Source organism: Rissa tridactyla, chromosome 3, assembly GCF_028500815.1.
Source record: "Rissa tridactyla isolate bRisTri1 chromosome 3, bRisTri1.patW.cur.20221130, whole genome shotgun sequence".
NCBI lineage: Eukaryota > Metazoa > Chordata > Aves > Charadriiformes > Laridae > Rissa > Rissa tridactyla.
The window spans coordinates 118,828,250-118,844,670 of NC_071468.1; the positions used below are offsets into that span (position 1 = coordinate 118,828,250).

Consider the following 16,421-nt stretch of genomic DNA (forward strand, 5'->3'; position numbering starts at 1 on the left):
TACTCGGGCGTTGAGTACTTGGCCTTACTGCTTGCTCCTTTGAGTGTAGAGCGTGTAGAGGAGTTGCTATACTGTATCTGCAGTTAAGGAACTCACGTGGTTTGTCAGCTTCTTCAAACTGTGACCCATACAAGGTTACTGCAGGATGGGACTTCTTCAGGAAAAAGTGGATGATAAATAGCAGCTGGAATAGGGATCTGTCCCCTAAATACCATCTTGTGTATTCTGAGTGCACCACCAGCCACAGCTGCTTCCAGTCTGCCTCTGACTTTGGCCTCTAATTCTCACCTATGTTTTATGTACTTAAGAAATCAGCCTTCCCAAAGCAAGGGCCTAATTTGTGGCACAGGCAGTGAAGAGAAGAATCTTGAAGGTTTTTAGAAGGAGCCTCTGTGCAAGGAGGTAGGAGATCCCTCTGGAGCAATGAGAGGTGCTTGTCTCTTGCTGTCAGTCAGTCAACATTTGGGTCCAAGGTTGATATCTAAGGCAGGTTTAGCCTTAACCTCGCCTTTTACACTACTGCTCTAGTCTGCAGCGAGGGAGACAGACCTGTTGAGGAGGCAAGTCCTCTCACCATAAAATAGGTGTCCAAGATGAGAGATGAAGGAGGAGGCCATCCCTCTTTACTATTAATAAAGAAAAAGCTGAGGTGATTTGCTTAGACTATGAAGTTATGAAGGATGTTACAGGGCTTCCTTCAGGGGTCCAGCCTAAGCTGGTTATCTAGGCTTCCTCTGCTGTCATGAGGGAAGACAGGAATATCCGTAGGGCGATTCATCCCACCTTATGATAAATAGCATGAATTGCCTTCTGGAAGTGCTCATTTTTCATTGCCCACGGAGAAAGGCCCGTCACCCAGCTCTGATTAGACACCTGAATCGTAGTGCGCTAAAAGTACATGAATGATTCCTTCCTGAAACTACTGTATGACTGAATGTCACACACACACATGTATATATGTACACAGAAAGAAAGAAGTAGATCAGGATTCATCAAAACCCCCGTATCTAAAATGCCCCTCTCCCAGAGCACAGATTTTGGTATTTAAACCGAACTCGTAGCTACAGCGCCTTGGTTTGGGGAAGGAGGAAAATGAGCTCTGTGTCTGTTGGAAATGGTGGAAGATGTGTGTGTTCTGGAAGGAAGGGACGGAAAATCCCATGAAAAGGCATCATTTTTTTTTCCAGCTGCGTTTGGGATAGACAAATACAGCTGCTGGATAAATGGAATGTCTGATATTTCCGTAACCAAGAAAGTTTCACCGGAACATTTTAATTTGCTGCTTTCGTCTTCTTAATCTAACCCAAAGTGCTGGAATCTCTACCAAATATGACATTAATAATAGGAAGCACTTGACATCGGTCTCATCTTGGCTGAAGTGCTGGCTTTTATAAGCAGACTTTAGCTTTCTTTCTCTGTGGGCAGTTACTAAAGATAGACAGATCCTATCCTACAAGCTTTATCTTTTCAAGATTTTATTTTAACGGTGCTTCCTAATCTTGAAGTCATCCTGGCTGCCTGATTCCACGAGCACAGAGCAGTAAGTCACATACAGAAAGAGATTCGGTCACAAGAAGTGAACGGTTTTGATGCAGTGTAGTCTGGCAACGCTATGTTCATCCTTCTTTTCCTAAGGAGCAGAGCCAGCGAGTTCATGGCCAAATTGCTTTTCCACGATACCTTGCCTCTTTCGGCAAGTGTTCACATTTCTTTTTTTTTTTTTTATTTGTTTTCAAATCCAAGGTTGTATATAGTCTCTTAGGGCTTGAAGGCAGGGCAGGGAGAAGTAAAGCGTTTAGGGTGAGAGGACCAAACTCCTTTTGCTTTGCACCTACACTGAAGACAGAGATGTCACTCTGCTTTTTACACCATTGTGTGGAAAGGCGGCATTTGGATGCAAGACAGAGAAACCTGCCGCTATCCATCTGAAACAGTCTGACAAAACTGCAGAAGCATTTAGGTGTCTGGAAAACAGACTGTCTGGTTTGTGTTTACGTTGTAAAAAGCCCAAAATGAGAAATAGCAGATGAAAGAAAAATCTACTCTTAGTGACCCCTTCGTCTTTTCCTGCTTATTAAGAACCTTGCTTTTAACTCCGGGAGAGGAGCAGGCTGCATTTCTACATCTGCATGCTTCAGCTCCATTGTAGAACAGAATGAATGTGGAAACAAATTATAACGTTTCTTTGAAAACAGAGAAATGGGGAGTTAAAAATACGATGTTTGTTTCGGGTGCCAGGAGAGCTATATTGTGCCTAGACAGAGAGCGCCAGTGGTTTCTGTTAAACCGTTTAAAGGAGTCTGTGAGAATGGGAGCTTGCATGGGAGTGTAAAATACTCTTCACCCTTTACTGCCAGGGTGCAGGTGCAAATTATGCTATGGGCGACATTTTTCTCTTAAACGAGGGACTGGTGACTGCTGTGTGTTGGGCGCAAAATCCTGGCATGGGATTCTGCTTTGGGTGTCCCCTTTCCCGGAGCTCTGCCTGGCCGAGCCCTGCGTTCCCGCCCGCCTGTCGGAGCCGCCTGCTGGGCTTCAAATTCTGCAGCTGCCAGGCCTTGGAAAATATGTTTTCATCAAGCAAAAATGTATGGTCTTCTACATAAATGAACTGCAGCTTACAAATATTCAGTGGGGATGCCGGGCTGCCAGGCTAAAGAACTGCCACAAAACCCGTAGCAGGCGTCGCAGCCCGGCGATTTCCAGCCTGGCGAGCGTGGCCGTGGATTAGGAGGGTGAGTGGCTGGGGCTGGATGCTGGCTCTGAAACAAGGGACAGGTCGATGTGCCCTGCTCTGAGGAGAAACAGTGGCGAGGAGGAGAGAGGGGCTCCTTGTCAAGCCTGGAGGTGCGGCACAGAATTAAGCTTCTGTCTCGTAACGGCTGCGGCTCGCAGAGGCACCGAGCAGAATCACTTAACCTCTCGCTCCTCTCCCTCATTGACAGCATCTCTATTTACTGTGGTTTTGGCTTCTCGCTCACATAATTTCTAGACACAACTACAAATCCTGCGAATCTTAGCCAGGGAATGACAGACTAATCACCTCTCTTGCTCTGGCCGGACCTATCTGCGAGCCCTGCAGCTGTCATACAACCACTCATAAGATGCCGGTGCCGATGACCTCCCTATACGGACTTACATCTCACAGCCCTCTCTAGGCTTGACTGGGTTGAAATTTAGGGGTGAAAGGGAACAGTTATCTAACAAGATGCAGTTCAAGCTAAATGGATCAAAGACAAGGAAAAAAACTTCCACAGCATAGAAACGGGAGCCGTGTTCTTGAAAGCCGTCATTTTTGGGCCGCTTCCAAAAGCCAGTCTTGCCCTAAAACGAGGGTAATCAAATCTCCGACTCCAGCGTGCTCGCAGGTAGCTCCAGGGATCAGCAGTTCACTTCCTTTCATTTAAATCATCAAGGATTAGCCACTTCTGGGTTGGGATAATGAATTTGAATTAATGTGACGAGGTTATGATCATATCAGGTAACGACCCCCCCCTTTTTCCCCCCTGCGTAGCGCTAAGCTTCGGCGACTGGAATACTCCAAGCAGGTCGGCGGGGTGGTGCAGGCAGGGGTTGATGGGGTGAGAAGAGCTACCTGCCCTTTCCCGCACAGACTGCGGCCAGAGGAGATGCGCCGTGTTACCGTTCATCGACGGCCAAAGCGCAGGCTGGCTCCACGCGTGCTGTAGGGAAGCGCGAGCAACACCCTGTAGCTGGGTGAGAAAGAACCAGTGCCTGACAGAATTAATTCTAATTACTGAAATGCTGATTGGGATCTTTGGGCACTACCATAATCATAGTAGTAGTAATAAGTAATGATTGTGGTTATCATTATTTTATTATTGTTTTCCCTGTAGTCATTGCAATGATGAGAAAGCCGTGGATAGACTTACTTAGATAATTACTTGTATAAATTTCACCACATTCCTAAGAAACAGATTTATTAGCTGCATAATGCCAGCTCTCTGCTAAGCTGGTTTTTGATGGTGTAATAAATATCATTAAAACAAATCAGATAGGAGCTGGTTAAGGGGGTGAGCTTTAAGTTTGATGAGAATAATTTTCTTATTGTGTCATTTCATTTTTAATCTTCCTTCCCATATAATCCACCAAAACCTGCTTGCATCTTTTATTTACCTTTAACAAATAGTAGCTCTCACCCCGGGCTATTTTGACACATATTTGCTGAATTAGGCTGCCAGAAATACTTGCAAGCAAGTTAGATCCCGCGATGTTAATAAATTGGCCCAAATTGTTGGGTTTTTTTCGCTTCTCCACCTTGTGAGATTCAGTTTATCCTCTAGGTCGTGAAATGCTGTTCTTCCAAGGGCACTCACTATTCGCTTCTCCATTCACTTGCTGGTCGTTTAAGCCAGCATCTTCAAACTCCTCGTCTTCTTTCTTAAATCTCAGCGGGGAGGCAGATTTGTGCCTCCGACTGTGATCTCCGACACTATAGCGTTACAGGCTGCCTCTGGTCCCGCGCCTTTAGAAACGGTCTTGACCGAGCAGTTAGGTTGTGTTCTGTCGGTGAATAGCATTAAGGGTATATAGGAGACGTGGCTCTTTTGTTTGTTTTATTCTGGCCGTGTTCTCCGTGAACAAAAGCATTTGCTGTTAATCCCGTTGCCCGCCTTGGTTTGTAATGATCATTTCTGTGATGGTGAATTAGCAGGAGCTGCTAGTGCATGCCTGAGCTCACAGCCATTAATTTTCCTGATTTTCTTCGGATAGAGCAGGTGCAAACTGGCAGCGTTTGACCCTAATAAGTTACACTAGTCTTGCCAAATTTTGTTTGCCTGGAACAAGGAACATTATTTGTATCAACAACCTGGTAAAAAGTGAGCAAATGGATTTGTTGGTCAGGTAAATTTTCATGACAAATTTGCAAGCCTGTGTTTAAACAATGTAATTTATTTAATCTTGTGATTTTACTAGTTCTTTATCGTAATCATACAATAGCAGCATTACGGTATATGTTTTCTTCTCTCACGAGACAGATGGATAGTGGCTGAGGCTCAAAGATAATATTTATCTACAAGATAGTATAACGAAGGCAGAGATTTGCAAGTTAATACATTTTGAGCTGATAAAATAATTCCAAAGGAGAAGCAATGCTAGGGTGTAATTTATTTTTTAAAAAATCCTATTTAATAGAACATTCAGTGCCTTATGACATACATATTGCAATGATGTTGCTCTATAAATGTCCCTTCCTGTCATCATTTACATGATTGATTACCTTGCAGCTGCATAAACTTGAATAACTCAGTAAATAACCTGTTACCACAGTGCGCACATGCATCTTGCCGCGTGTGTCGTGGAAATGTATGTTGGTATGTTTGGGCATCTACGCTTTTATATCTCATGAGCGTGTAATTATGATAAATCAAGCTCTTTGGTATGAAATACGACTTTCCATGTAAAGTGCCGTGACTGTTCTGTTCGTAGCTGAAGGTTGGCCATAATATAACAAAGTTTGTTGCTTCTCCCAAGATAAATAGACGTGTGGGTTTTGAACCATTAATAACTCTGAAGATGATGAAAAGTCGAATAGTGGACAGTTAAGATGCAGCAACGTTGTACTCTCTTCTTTGCCTGGAGTTTCAATGCTTTAAGGATTATGTTCCGCAGTAAACAAGATGTTCAGTCTAACTTGTGTAGACTTGAGCAGGAGTTTTTAATGAGCACATAGCTAACAGACTCTTAAGACGCATGAGACACTGCCTATCCCTGTCTGCGGCCCTTTCTTCGGTAATCAAAATAATTTGACAGAGACAGGAAAAAGTAGCTTCCCTTCATTTAAGTGCTTCATCTTACATAAAACCCGTGGATTTCCTGTTTTCTGGAGACCAAAACACAGTCCAGAAAACAAAGCAATTTAATTTGATTTTTTTTTTTTGCCCTATCTCGGTAGCAAATATTTTCCTCTAGTGGAATGGGAACACAATTAATGTAGGGTAAACATTTATGTTCCTAATCGTGAAAGCAAGGCAGCAAGATCAGCTTCTCGAGCTGTTGGGGCAGATGCCGGGAAGGCGCGGGGTGAAGAGGCCAGCAGGCAGCTGGCCGCTGGGACAGGCCGTTGCTTTGGTCTGTGCGGGGAGGGACCAGCCCCAAAATCTGGGTTTCAGATGCCTCAGTCCGGGGTGGAGCTGGAGCTCCTGCCTGCGTGCCGGCAGTCCCGTAGCTTCCCATTAGCTCAAATATGTGCTTTTAGTGGAGGATATTCCCATTCCTAAGCAATAGGTAGTCAAAGATACCAAATATTTTTTTATTACACTACCAGAATCAGTCTGTTTCCTATTTCCTAAAAATAAATTCTGAGTGTAATACGAACAACGCCGAGGCTATGTTATGGAGGTAGCTCTTTGCCACTGCCTTCTGTTGGGAGAAGCAGGTTCACAAGCAGAAGTGACGGACCTCGGAGAGGCAGAAAGAAAAAGACACACACCGAGTCCCACGTGCATGGGGAAAGCTCAGAAGTGAGAATTCTGAACATGTCTTTGTTTTAAAAGTTCATCATTTATTTCAGTGCCCCTTTTGGAGCGCAAAGCTTAAATATACGTCATACCTTTGAGTCTACGGCAGTGAGTCATATGGCTTTGAATGTAAATAGGTGTGACAAGCTCTGTCAGTCCTCCTGTTCCCAACCAGGCAGCCTGGGAGGAAGCCGAACCAACTGTTCCTCGGCAGTAATGTACATTTACATAAAATGTTTCACATTTTTCATGTTTATTCCATGCAGATGGCTCCATTTTGAACATTCAGAATTTGTTTTGACTTTCTGACTATAGCTTGTAAACAGAGAGTTGGCTGGCATCTGTACCGGGTATAGGTAGCTTATCATATTTGATGTAAAATTGAGCGAGCCTGTAGCCAAACCCATTAGTCAGTCAAAATAATGCTGCAAGTCGGTTAAAGGCAGCGTATCCAAACCATGAGGGAAGCCTGAATGGGAGGCGGTAGCGTTGTCCGTAAATTGACAAATTGATGTGCTCGCAGTGTTTCACTTCTACAGCTACTTTAGCCAGGCTCTAAATGCGGCTTTGCGAATCAAGGCATCTCACTATTAAATGTTTTGAACTGATCACACAGAAGGTCTGCGACGTGAACGTGTTGATACGAATAATGCAGGGAAAATGCATAGATATACATATATTTATAACTCAAGATGCAGAAAACTCAGTTGCATCGCTATTAAGCATGAAAACACTAGCGCTGATTCTTGTCTGTGTGTATTACACATATGGAAATTATTTTCAAGGACAAATGAATACTAAAAATGTAACATTCTCTACTTTTTCTTTTGTCAGATCCACTCCTAATCTTGCAAATGAGGTTTTAGGGTTGTTTTTCCTGCTAGCAGTATTTAAATGCTTTGGTTCTTTTCTATACATTACTTAACAGAAAGGGACACCAATTTTGATTTCTTATTTGAGAGTGTAGTCGAGCCGTCTTTTGCTTTAGAAGATTCCCCGTGCCTTTGTCTTCTCTAGTTTAAGTAATTAAGTTGAAGGATAAGTAGCCAGAATATGTTCAAAGGCCTTGGCTTTATTTTGTTAGACCCAATTATTCCAGAAAACACAAAATATTTTTCAGTAGCTCCCCCTTACCCATTCAGAGTGTACCTGTGCTTGCTGCTTATCTGCAGGTTCAGTTCTGCTCGCGCGTTGCTCAGGTCTGTCACCTTCCAGGAGAAATACAGGATTTGTAAATCTGAAAGAATTCCCCAGCAGCTACCATAAAATTAAGCTGTTAAAGAGCTCTTGGAGCTTGTTTAAATGTAGACCTAAACAAACCTCTTTGCTGTTTAGCTCAAGATAAATCTTTTAAAAGTCCTATTCTAAATCACTTCCTAATTTTAATGAGTTTATATATCAGCCTTTGCCAGATTTTTACTGCAGCTATTCTCCAGGATTACAGCCATGATAGAGTAAGGACTAAAATTGTTTATTATATATTATTCTTCAGAAGCAAAACTTTTTTCCCCCAGAGGCTGTTGGGAGAGCTATTGATTTCCTGCCACAATGTGAAATGTGTGACCTTTATAATATGAGCAATGATTACAGGGCCAATAAAATGACATCATTCTGTTTAAACTTCAGAGTTCGCAGGGCAAATAGCAGAATGTGCCACCTGTAATGATGGCCGCGGACGATAGGCGTACATCGCCTGGCTTCAAGTGAGACTGAAACACGAAGCGGGCAGGCTCTTCATCCCCAAAACATGCCCCGTGTCTGTGCCAGGCGTCGGGGAACAGGAGGGAATATACCGGGTAGAGCCGCGTCTTTTCACAGCTCAGACAACAAGAAGTCAGTGCTTTTCTGAGAGCAGACTTTATAAATGTTTGCATCTACCAATGCCACGGACAAAACTCCCCCTGATGTGATACAGGATGAGCTATTTGGGGCACAGCTGTTTACATTCCTACAGATTTTCCCCAGTCCACTGCGTATGCATTTAAGGACTAAATTCTAGTCTTGTAATACAGCTTTAGCCACTTCATTGCAGTTGCTCTCGAGTAGCTGAGAGAAGGCTCCGTCCCAAATATATGAAGCACAACCACACGGAGCATACTGATACTCTAATACACGTGAAAACAAGGAATGCAGAAAGCTTTAGTCAGGTTTGGAGGGGGATGCCACAACCTGATTCACTGAAATAATTCTGGAGAAGAAATGTATGGAATCCCTGCCTTTCTTTCTTCAGTCACATCCCTCTGTTTCCCTACAGTTTTCTTCCAGTCCTTCAAAGGCTCATTTTTGACCCATTAAGACCCGCTTCAACCAATTCCCCATCCATTTTCCAGCCCTTAGCAAGCGGGATCCCCAGCGTGGAAATCAGGGTAGCCGTGATGTCCCTTTCCAGGCTGAACCAAGCCTGCGCTCGGTATTTAGTCCAGCTAAACGTGGAGCTGAAGTGCTCCCTGCGTAGAAAGCTCAAGCAAAGCAGCACAACACATTCAAGGCATCACAGAGGAAGGAACAGGGATGATTTTCTTTCCCATTTCTGGCTCATTGTGTAATATCAATAATCTCTGTAGCTTTGTATTATATTTGCCGTAAGCGGCTCTGGTGATTGATCAAACACCTTAGCTTTTCTTTGGCGTTTAATCAATTGCAGCAGCAGTTTATTGCTTGGTGTATTACAAAGTAAAAGAGATTATTACTTAATTATTCTGAAAAATAGCAGCTTGCAGTTGTTGCTAACATGGGTATGTGTCTACGCTGACATTGGTGTCACATCATCCTTTCCTTTGTGCCTCCTGGTCTCTGCACTGCGATTCCCGATGGGTGACACGCAGTCATTCCCGCAGCCGTCGCCAGCACAGTGCAATTAGTGCCATTAAATAAATAATTGCTTACGGCGAGGCTTCCCACAGTGCAAAGAGCCTGATTCTGTGGCTTGCTGGGTACCTCCAAATCTCACTTAAATTTTAGACAATGTCGTTATTAAGCAGCCCACGTGGATATGAACTCGCTGTCAGGTACAAGCCGCTTCTGGAAACAATTTAGACAGAATTAATCAGTAACAGGAGGCATTTTGATAGCCCAGGGTGCAGCACCGGATGTGTGCACCACCGGAGATAAATCAGATGTGGGGAACATTATTGGTATGTGAGTGTGAGAAGGAAAAAAGAATTACATTTTGCGACATCCTCTAGAAGACCTAGAAAGTGGCAACTCCTCTGTTTCGACACCTGAGGTTTTCTGCCCTGAGCGCAAAATTGAATCCGTGTGCAAGAGTTCAGAAAGGATATTGCGGTGTGATAAAGCATAAGGATTCGGGGTAGCGTACACATTTGTGCATGTAGGGGTACCCCAGGTATCGTCATCAATATGTATTCTAAACCTTCTGCTTGTGGAAGAGGGTCTAACCCACCTGTGTTCCCATGCAAAGGGCTAGTCCGACATTTAGAACCAAAAAACGGGGTTTAGTTCCTTTGCTTTGCCCCTGAGTTTCTCTGTGATTGTAGACAAGGGTATTTGTATCCTTGTGCCTTCCTTTTGTGAATGGCTCACTACCTTAGAGAAGCATATGAAATTAAGGGCTGCTAGCTGCTCCTCCGTCGTGGTAATGGACACCATCGAAATGCTTCTAGTCGAAAAATGAAACCCCTTTAAAGCTTTGATACTGCAAAGGTTCGCGTAAATTAAAGCTGCGCCCTTGACTTAAACAGGGCTAGTCAATGGAAGACCAGTGACAAAGCATCCACTGCAAATTTTAAGCATTTTCCCAAATGACTTTAGGGGTTACGGGGGTGGGTGAGGTGGGGTGTCATGAGGGAAGAAAGCTGAACGTCGTATGTTGTTTACTTTTCCTCCGTTATGGCAGTAGAGGTCCGACCACCACCTTTCTAGGCAGCTTTGTGAATCCAAGAGGTTGGTAGTGCTCTTGCTCATGCTTAAAGTTGCCATTGCCTGTGACTAGTGATGCTTTGGCCAGTCCGTATAAGTCACGCAGCATCGTGTGCCGGTTTTGTGTCAATCGTGCAATGGCTTTTGCAAGTACTCCAGCAGAATTGGAGCAAGCAGACGTTGACTGTCCAGTGACTAGAAGTTCATGTTTCTTTGAGAAGGTGCTGGATGGTCCTAACCATTGAAAGAGTTTATTTTCTTACTCCAACAGATTTCCCCTCCCCTCCTTGATGTTACCAAATTTATCATCACTTTTGTCTTTCAGGTGTAACCTGTCTTTAGTGTTGCAGACACATCAGCCAACCATGCATTAAGAACTGGGCCCTTACTTTGATTCAGTATAATTTTCTTTTTGTCCAATAATTTCACGAGCACTAATCCACACTTCAAATGCAGGAGATATTTTGATCCCCAAATTGTTCAGCACTTCATGCAGGAAAAACCATAGGCCACAGTCATGAAACTCCTAGAGGATGGCTGCTGGCTTCCTGTGGCAGAGCTGGTTGTTGTTTTCCCCCCTCTCCCTTCTTTGCTCTAACCATTTTGTCTGTCTATCTTGTCTTGTATTCAGTTTTCAAAGCAATTGCCATGAAGGGCTTCCTTTTTTTAGTGCCTAAAAGGGAACAATAGATTTTTAGAATAAGCACATATATATTTTTTTGGTATGACCGTCTCTATATGCATATCATATCTATCATATCTATACTTTAATATAACATACTGAGAAGTCCAAACGAAACAGAAATTAATAATTATTATTGTTATTTTTTATGAAAAGGTCTTTAAATATATCCTTAAATGCACGTGACATTTAAAATTATCCCAGTGCTGTATTCCTGAAAAAGCAGATGACCTTTTCTCTTGAAATTGGAGAGTGTTTTTTCCTTAACAGTTACATTATGCACAGAAGATGAGATGTTAACCAAGATGTTAAAATGTATTGTTTCCCTTTCAAAGCTAATCCTGTTCCTCATTTTCATTAATGTTGGCTCATTCATTTTTCTTTCTTTCCTTTCCTTTCCTTTTCTTTTGCAACTGTTTTTGCATGAAAATGCAGAGTAGCAATAAACAGATGTTTTGTAAGACGTGCTTTAAGACTCTTCTCTTTCAGATCCAGTTAAAGTTTTTAAGTTCAGTTATTTTAAAATTCATATTCTTCAGTTCCGTAAACAAAAATAATGGAGAAATATAATGAGGTGCAAAGCGATTTTCTAGCCCTCACTAATCAATAAATGCCAACAAAATGGGGATGGTGTAATGTCCGTAATTTAATTGTCTGCTGTTACCAGGTCACCACGAGACAGTAGCAGAAGCGGGGAGAAGCTGGAATTGGCCATGTCCAACCTCACTGCGGATGTCCTGGAATTACTCCTGGAGTTTGTTTATACAGGTTCTTTGATCATAGATTCAGCCAATGCAAAAACCCTACTGGAAGCTGCCAGCAAGTTCCAGTTTCATACTTTCTGTAAAGTCTGCGTTTCGTTTCTAGGTAAGAACCACTCCATCTAGTGATGTTTTAAGATCTCGTTTTAAGGTTTGTAAGCTTTCCTTCTAATAACTTTTAAAAGATAATTGTGAAACCCAAGATTAAATGTAATGAAATGAAAAAACAATACTTAGTTGGGTTGTAATTTGAATTTAAAATGCTGGCATGGTAGCCAGGGGAAAATGTTCTAGAGACACGTAGCCTGTTGTTTGAGTGGAAACTGTGTTCACATCTGGGCTAGACTTTTTTCCTAAATCTTGGTTCATACTTGGTATCGTGATGACATTTTGTTTCCCAGAGGTTGATCACTGCACAGCTACCAGGCTGTAACGCAGAGATTGCTTATAACCGTGACAGCAGATGTTGGGTGCTACATCAGGCCAGCTTGGTCAAGCACTGAAAGAGTTGGAGGTGGACTGTCACAGAGGAGTGAGGATCCGCAGTTTTCTTGCATCCGTGAGAAAACCTTTCACGTGTCCAGTGCTCTTGTAAACAAGATCTGGTTGAACTACTCCAAGATGAATGTTCACGGTGTTTGTTCTTTCATACGGAGTTATGGCCTGATGGATATGTGTCATCACAAATGGTGGATGGGAATGAAAGGTTGCTGGGCCCTCCCTTGGTAACTGGTGTGCCCTGCATGCACGGGGAGCGTTTGCCCCAGCAAGAGTGTTCAGATCAACATCATCACTGGTGCCTCAGTCCATCCTCTCATGGCCATGAATAAGAAGCCCATTCTTCTTGTCCAGAGCACCATGTCAGCCTGCTCCTTGCATTTTCTATATATTTTCCAATATAGACTATTTCAAAACAGTCCAAGGTGACCAGCTCAGTTAACTAAGCTTTACTGGTCTGAACTGGAACCATTCAGTCCCATTTCTGTCATGGCAGAAGAAGAGCCAGAACTGGAGCTCAAATGAAATACATGTTGGTTCAAATTCCTGTCTATATCACATGCCACTCCTTCACTAACATGGCTATAGTATCACTTAATGAGACAGTAATAATTTACAAATTACTAACACAAACTTATTAATACAAAAAGTGTGAGCTTGATCTTACATGATTTACTTCCCATGTCCAAGTTCCAAATGTCTTTTTTGGACATCTGATTTGTGTTCAGGCTCCCTCAGCTTGGTATGGAAGATGTCGTTCTCTCTGGACATTTGGGGTCTCTCTAGACCCCAAATATATCTTCAACCCCGGCGAATTATAGGTTCTTCTTGTGCAGTTCTCATTTAAAATTGAGCCCTAGAATTGCAGAGTGTGGAAGATGAGAGTTTAGAAAATGTTGCACTCATTAAAAAAAAAAAAACAACCAAACTCAGGCGAGTCCAGTTTACTGCTGTGTTAATTTTCGCTGCTAAGGTGACCTGCTGGCAAGGTGAGTGGTGTGACTAGGCTGGTACAATAAAGGCATCAGTAAAGAATCTGTGCTATTTTATTCTTCTCTTCTCTCCAGCTTTTTGTACGTCCCTTGTTTAAAAGTCTGTTCTCAAGTAAGTGGGTAATGGGGAAAGGAAATCTCTGCTTTGCAATCCCACCGTGTTGGCTGTGCAACTTGAGTGAGGGCTCTGGCTCTGGCATTGCTTTCCCCCAGCTTCCCTTCATCACCTTTTAAAATGATTAGATCTTACGGCCTTTCCAGGAACAGATATGTTTAAGTTGCGCTATCTCCGAAGATTCAGCCACAAAACCAAAATATATTTATTTCACTAAATCAATGTGAGATTTCTCATTCCCGATAGTTAATATTTGAATTCAGTGAACCATGTTATGGTATGAAATAGTAGGGTTGGTTATAAGTTCAGTGATATATGGGGAGTCACTGGAATTTTGTATTCTCATTTGGAGAATTCATGGAGTGTAATTGCTTATTTTTATTTATAGCTGCGACTGGGTTGCTCTACAGGGATAGTAGAGCATTTGCCATCTAAAAAGTTTAGAGAAAGGCATTTTTTCTTCTCTGTGGCTGTGTTTTTTCTTTTCATCCCAGCCACCTCTGCTCCCCACAAAGCAAAAATATGTTAAAAATCAGGGGTTTTTCCGGGTTTCTGGAGGATTCACCAGTATGAGCAGTGATTCTTTCCCATCAGTGGCCACATCTAAATAGTGAGAAAAGGGAAGGGAAGTCCAAAGAGGTCCAAAGTAAAAGGTCTGTTCAGCATAGCGCAGCCATCTCAGAGGAAACTCATGGCTTTTTCAGCCGTGAAGCTCCAGCAGGGTTCTAACTGGTGGATGTCCAGGCAGCTCTTGTGTCTCTGTCCTGGGCCTCTCAGCAGCGTTGGCCAAAGGCACCCCAAATCTACTTGCACTTTCTGGTGCAAGCGTGCTGCAAACCAGTCAGGAAAATGGTTTCATTTCAACGGGAGTTTTCTTACCCAGCTTCACCAGGCTAATTATAGCCACGTTCTCCCTCCCCCGCATGCTGTCTCCTCTGCTTTTGTCTAGACCATGAGAAATGACAACAGTTTTGTGCCGACTGATGCAACGATGCTGACAAGTTCGTGCAGGCACCATATGATAACTGGGCAAATGTTTGCAAACCAGTCAGGACATCACAGGTATTTCCTCCATCCCTATGGCTGAAGACTTGAGTTTTTTTTTCTTTTTTTTCATATTTGTTTTATGCTATCATCACACTCATGGCTCAAATTGGATTTCGCGAGATTCGTCAGTATCACGGTTTGGGGCCGTGATGCAGGGACCCCCATCACAGGAGTGAACAAATTCTGAGCTTGTACTTCAGGCTGCTGCTGAAAAAATAAAAGTATTCTTCCTTAACTCTAAAGAAGTTGGTGGAACCTGTTAGATCCGTGGAGCCAAATAGGAAAGAGCAGGAGCTCTGAATTTTCTTAGTGGAGCTCTGAATTTTCTTAGTCTCCTGGGCAAAGGGCACAAAGACAAAGTTTGCAAAGAGGATGAGGGGGGCGCTAAGAGAAAAACTGAGCAATGGACCAGTGGTGAGCCCTGCGTGAACAGGCGTAGGCACCTGTGGGAGGAAGCCCTTATGGTCCTTAGGAATTCGAGAGAAAGTACTATGGTTAATTTTGTGTTCATCCAAGGGAGAGAATATCGAGCCAGCTGGAGAACCACGCTGCCCAGCACTGGGGAAACTGCAGCATCAACCATATCTGGAGATGGGAGAAATGGGCACACTCGCAGGGAAAATGAAACCTTTTGGACAATTAATGCCTCTGGAAGTCTTCTACCTATCGCTTACCTTCACAGAATTTTCACACTAGTAGGAATACCTGAGGAGTAAGATCCCCATCAGAATGTACACAGAATATGATGAGGAAATGCACGTTTTACGCTAATTTTAGTGATAACCAAGTCATCATCTGGAAAGCATCCCTAAGTGAAAATACTGTACTTAATGCACACAGAGGGGGCTTGTATCAACCACTGAGCTTCCATCATGCTGTTACCACAATCTCACTGCGTAATTCTTCTTACATACCACCTATCTCTGACTTTATCTCAAGTCGTCCCAATCCCAGAAGCGCAGTCTGCCTGGCCTGATTATCTCATGGTGACTCTGCACAGGATCCCACTCCAAAATCACGCCTAGCGCAAGTGGAGAATACTGGCTGCTGATCCGCAATATTGTGACATACATAGGAAGAAATTTGCTAGCCAGCACTGTCTCAAATTAGTGAGAACCCGCTCAGTTACATCTGATATCCTTGAAGTCCACTCGCGAGTCTGTTACGAACGGTCCTTGAGCGTTGGGAATAGCTTAGTGGTCAGCAGTCATGTTCTGAATGGACTCAAGGTGAAACTGCATAAAAATACGTTGTTACACATTTGTGTAACAATTTGTGTTTCAGTGTTGTAAACATGTCACTATTGTGTGTGTCACTGTTGTAAACATGTCAGCATCCAAAGGAAAATGACTCAGGAGCAGGTGGAGCAGAACTGGTCCTTAGAGGTCTTTGTCGTGTCGGCATCCAGAAGGGCTCCTGGATTGCAGTCACTTGGGATGCGCTATTTTATATAGCAGAAGTCTGTGTCTAAGTAGTCGCGTGGGCTACCTTTAGTGAAGAGTAACAGGCACGGGTCTGCTCATCCTGCCAAAACATTACCAGATTAGCCCAGTATATTACCAGATTGCTTCTTGGAATTGCTCGTTTATGAGCGTACAGGGATACTAATATGATTGCACGGTTGCACCATAGACAGCTGGAGTCAAGAGAGATCAATATTGCCCCCAAACTTTCAGTTGGAGGTGAAAAATTGAGTGTTTTTTCTGTTCACCGGGTAGAGATTTTCCGTACCTCTTACAGCTGTTGCCCCAGCCTCTGTCTTGCTCACCCGCAGTGAATCCCTCTAGTTCACATCCCGGCCCTCATCTTCAAAAGACGTCACTGTGCCCACCTTGCTGTGGTGCTCATCACAGCAAAAGTGACAAAGTTGCAAAAAAGCGTGTCACCGGCCTCCTGAACATACCCCAGTCTGCATCTCCTCGGGACCCCTATAAACGGCTTCGCGATACTTGCCGAGTCAGACGG

General features: G+C 43.3%; 1 protein-coding gene across 8 annotated transcripts in view; it reads left to right on the top strand.

The window, feature by feature from the left end:
* The window catches only part of KLHL29 (kelch like family member 29), a 408,570-nt gene that overhangs the window by 339,308 nt on the left and 52,841 nt on the right, over positions 1–16,421 (top strand). For all 8 annotated transcript variants that reach the window (XM_054193778.1, XM_054193775.1, XM_054193771.1 and 5 more), the window contains one exon: positions 11,711–11,910. In XM_054193778.1, the coding sequence (XP_054049753.1) occupies positions 11,711–11,910 (200 nt within the window). The remainder of the gene's footprint in view (positions 1–11,710; positions 11,911–16,421) is intronic.